This window comes from Myotis daubentonii, chromosome 6 (assembly GCF_963259705.1).
Source record: "Myotis daubentonii chromosome 6, mMyoDau2.1, whole genome shotgun sequence".
Lineage (NCBI taxonomy): Eukaryota > Metazoa > Chordata > Mammalia > Chiroptera > Vespertilionidae > Myotis > Myotis daubentonii.
Genome location: NC_081845.1, coordinates 25,483,720 through 25,487,992, shown reverse-complemented (window position 1 = coordinate 25,487,992; position 4,273 = coordinate 25,483,720). Strand labels below are relative to the sequence as shown.

The following is a 4,273-nucleotide window of genomic DNA, read 5'->3' as shown; positions in this document are numbered from 1 at the left end:
CACTCTGCCTGGCTATTTCCGAGTAACAAAAACACAGCAAGGAGAAGACAAACCGGCGACCTAGGCGCTCGCACTGAAAGCTCCGAACGCCAGGCCTGTCCGGATCCCCAGAAACACTGTGCGGGGCCCTCGGTGCCCGCGCGCGCACACAGGCTCTCCCAGACCCTTTCGCTGCCGAATCTCTCTCTCTCTCTCTCTCTCTCTCTCTCTCTCTCTCTCTCTCTCTCTCACACACACACACACACACACACACACACACACACACACACACACACACGAATGTAGTTTACCATTCGACCCAGAGCTGCAGCTTGCCCCCGCCCGCCTCGCACTCCGCCCGGGCACAGAGACCGCCCAGCTGCGGGCCCGGGCCGGCCCCACCTGGGTCCGCGTCGCGGGGGTCCGGCGGCCGCGGGGAAGCCCGAGCAGGAACACTCCGGGTCCCGGGAAGCTTTCCAATCCCTTATTTCCTCCCCGCCCCTCGGCTGGTTTTCCCCCCTTCCCCTTCTTAAATATGCTCTTGTAAACACTAAGATCCCCCCCCCCCACGGTTCCAGGTCTAAGAAGTTAGAGAATTGGGCAAAGCTGAAATTCTTTCAATTTCTTTAAAACCAAAGACAAGACATAGGAAGCTTTATACCCATGTCCACAGCAGTGTCAGGGGCAAACCCATCGCCAGATATGACTCTCCCGTTGAAGCCACACCAGAGGGGCCCAATTAACAGAATGAACGCACTATCTGATTATGAAAAGCGAACTAATTTAAGAAAAAAAACTTGAGAGAACGCCCTTCGACTGCCATCTCACCCCCCACCCCCCAACTGCCCGTGGAACCTGCCCTCCATCCGCCTCTGCCCCTGAAACCGTTCCACTCGGACTTCTGTGCCCACATTTGTCCGAAATTGAGAGCAGCTATGAAAGGGAGGATAAACGATGTTTCCATTCCTTTCTCCAAACGCAGAGGAATCCCTGCCGGCCTTCCTAGCCCCTTTCCTTCCCTTCCTTCGCTGTCTTAGGTGTGATTTGTTTAGGGAAATCGAGAAAGGACTTGGGGTGGAAGCAAGTTTTTAAAAAATCGGGAAGGCGTGAGCTGGAGCGGTGAGTGTGTCAATCAGAGGGTTTGTGCCTGGGGGCTCCTAGCGGTTCTCAGCAGAGGTGTCCCAGGGCGCCCCGTAATGAATATGAATAGGAATCCTTGCTAAATGGGACAGCAAAGCCACCGCCCTGAATGATGGCACGTCATCCTAACCAGCCCAGGATAGATAGGAGGGTTTCTTTTGTCTCTTTTCTCCGCCGCAGCTCTATAAAAGCCCCTCTTTTTCGGCGCGAGGTTAGTTCAAGCACACACCAACTAGCTGTCCAGGGACCTGCCTACCCAGAGAGAGGGGAGTGGGCGGGAGAAAGGAGGGGAAGGCAGTGCCTCAGCTTTTCTTCTCACGTCTTGTCGCTGAGAAGTGGGTTGCTGGGCTGTGCAGATTTTTTTTAAAAAAAAATTCAAGATTTTCTTTAATTTCCCGCCTCAAGCCTCCCCGCGACCGGGACGCATCCCCTGTAATAAAATGAATTCTGATTCGAGCTCTGTCTCCAGCAGAGCCTCATCTCCGGACATGGATGAGATGTATCTGAGGGACCACCATCACCGACACCACCACCACCAGGAGAGCCGTCTCAACTCGGTCTCCTCCACGCAGGGCGACCTGGTGCAGAAGATGCCCGGGGAGAGCCTCTCGCGGGCCGGCGCCAAGGCCGCAGGTGAGAGCAGCAAGTACAAAATCAAGAAGCAGCTGTCGGAGCAGGACCTGCAGCAGTTGCGGCTGAAGATCAACGGGCGAGAGCGCAAGCGGATGCACGACCTGAACCTCGCCATGGACGGGCTGCGCGAGGTCATGCCCTACGCGCACGGGCCCTCGGTGCGGAAGCTCTCCAAGATCGCCACTCTCCTGCTGGCCAGAAACTACATCCTCATGCTCACCAGCTCCCTGGAGGAGATGAAGAGGCTGGTTGGAGAGATCTACGGGGGCCACCACTCGGCCTTCCACTGCGGGACGATGGGCCACTCGGCCGGCCACCCGGCGCACGCCGCCAACGCCGTGCACCCGGTGCACCCCATCCTGGGCGGCGCGCTGTCGTCGGGCAACGCCTCGTCCCCGTTGTCCGCCGCCTCGCTGCCAGCCATCGGCACCATCCGGCCGCCCCACTCGCTGCTCAAGGCGCCCTCCACGCCGCCCGCGCTGCAGCTGGGCAGCGGCTTCCAGCACTGGGCCGGGCTGCCCTGCCCCTGCACCATCTGCCAGATGCCGCCGGCACCGCACCTGTCCGCCCTCTCCACGGCCAACATGGCCCGGCTGTCGGCCGAGTCCAAGGACTTGCTCAAGTGAGCAGCGGGCTGTCCCGGCTGCGGAGAAGGAGGGAGCGCGGCGGGAGGGGCCGCGGTGCCGGGCCGGGAGGGAAGGGGGAGGCTGGCCCCTCGGCGGGCGGGCGGGAGGGTGGGCCCGGGCCCCGTGGCCTCCCGCACAGGCTGAGAGATCTCAGACCCCACTGGACTCCCGGAGGGAAAGGACCAAAACCAAACTGCAATTTCTAGGTGGTAGCGAAGGGGGACTCGAACCAACATCGCGTGTTCCGCATGCATGCTTCTCCCCAGGCCGCGCCGGTCTTCCTCACTACCGTATGCTCTTATCGCAACTGCATTTGTTGTGTGAATGGGGGATCTGTGCAGTTAAGAACTTGCGAAGGGACTTTAGAGTTGGCTTCCTCTGGCTCTGTGTTCTCACCTTGAAAAAGACAACCATCCCTTTTGTGCAAAACAAATGTAAATATTTCCTTTAGAGGGGTGCAATTCGGATGGTCACTGTCCTCTCCACAGTTGTTTTGTTTTCTAGAGACGAGAGGAGAGAGAGAGAGAGAGAGAGAGAGAGAGAGAGAGAGAGAGAGAGAGATAAAGACCCAAGTTCTGAATCTCACCTCCGGTCCAGAGCATGACATCTCTTATGTGCGTTTTCCCTGGGACGCAGTGTAGGTCAAAAGAATGCATGCACGCTTCTACATGAATCTTGTCTAAACATGTTGTGCAGGCCGTGATGCCATTTTCCTTGTAACAAGGATTTATTAGTGAATTCTCCCAAGTACTCCGTATATCTGTCTGTGGTTGTTTGAAATGAAAACGGGGGCAGAGTGCAAAGACCCAAACTCACGCACATGCGCTTCTTCTCCCACCCAAACCCTTCAAACCCCCATTCCCAACCCTCCACCGCTGTTGTAGGGGTGATTGCCAGAGCCTGGGCTCCTTCCACTAGCTTGCCTCACTCCCCCTTGCTCAGTTATTCTGCATGCGGGGTAGGCTCTCTGTCATCAGCTCTGAAAACTTATCGTGGTTGGGGGCGGGGTGCGTTTTTATTTTCCTGAACATTTGCTTGAAATATTTTGTTAGGGCTTCAAAGACAATACCTGTCTTTATTTTTTATATATTCTTGATAACTATGATATATTTATTAATAACCAGTGTTTCTGGATGAGATTTCAAATAAAAAAGAACCTTTAAATCCTGGCTTTGCCTTTGCCTAAAATTTTTGAAGATGGGGTAGTGGGTAGGGAACATGTGGACCCAGAAAGGTGTGTTTGGGTCTGGGTGAGAGATCTGGATGGGTGAGCAGATGTGAAGTTGGCTCTGGTCATTTACAGGTAAAGAGGTCACATAAATTGGTGTTAATTATTACAACTAAATGTCCTCCTAATGTGGGCATTATCGATGTTGGTAGCCTTGTGATATTTGAGCTCCTTGTGTCTCTGCAATAATCAGACCCTCATAAACTCAGCAAATTGAGTTGTTGTTGTTGTTTTTTAAGTAACCTGGAAACCCAAAATGGCAGGAAATTAGAGGCAGAGTAGTCTGTGGTGGTTGTGTTGGCAACAGATGAGAATGAAGCAGTAAGTTAACTTCTTTTCTCTTTAAATGGACCATGTGGCCTTTTAAAAAAAAAAAAACAGGTTAAAATGCAGTATATGTTTTAAAAGTCAACAAAGCGTGATTCTAGAAAAGAATCAAACCCGGCCCCCTGCCTGCTGGGGCAGCAGCCCCTCAGAGAAAAGGGAAGGCTGCTCTGCTTTGTAAAGTGAGCAGGGTGAGGCCAATGACCCGCCCAAGTCTCAGTATCTTGCAGATTTATAGGGGCAATTCTCCCTTCTTTCCTCCCTTAGAAGATGTCAGGTCTTTAGTTGAATACAAACTCTTTGCAAGTCTTATGGGGCGAGGAGTGGGGAATGAAGAGAAAAA

At 53.9% G+C, this 4,273-nt stretch overlaps 1 protein-coding gene across 1 annotated transcript; it reads left to right on the top strand.

Moving 5' to 3' along the window:
• Positions 1-1,559: 1,559 nt before the first annotated feature.
• Positions 1,560-2,378, top strand: OLIG3 (oligodendrocyte transcription factor 3). The gene has a single exon (XM_059699602.1). It carries the CDS (start codon positions 1,560-1,562, stop codon positions 2,376-2,378), a length of 819 nt encoding a protein of 272 aa, XP_059555585.1.
• Positions 2,379-4,273: the final 1,895 nt, after the last annotated feature.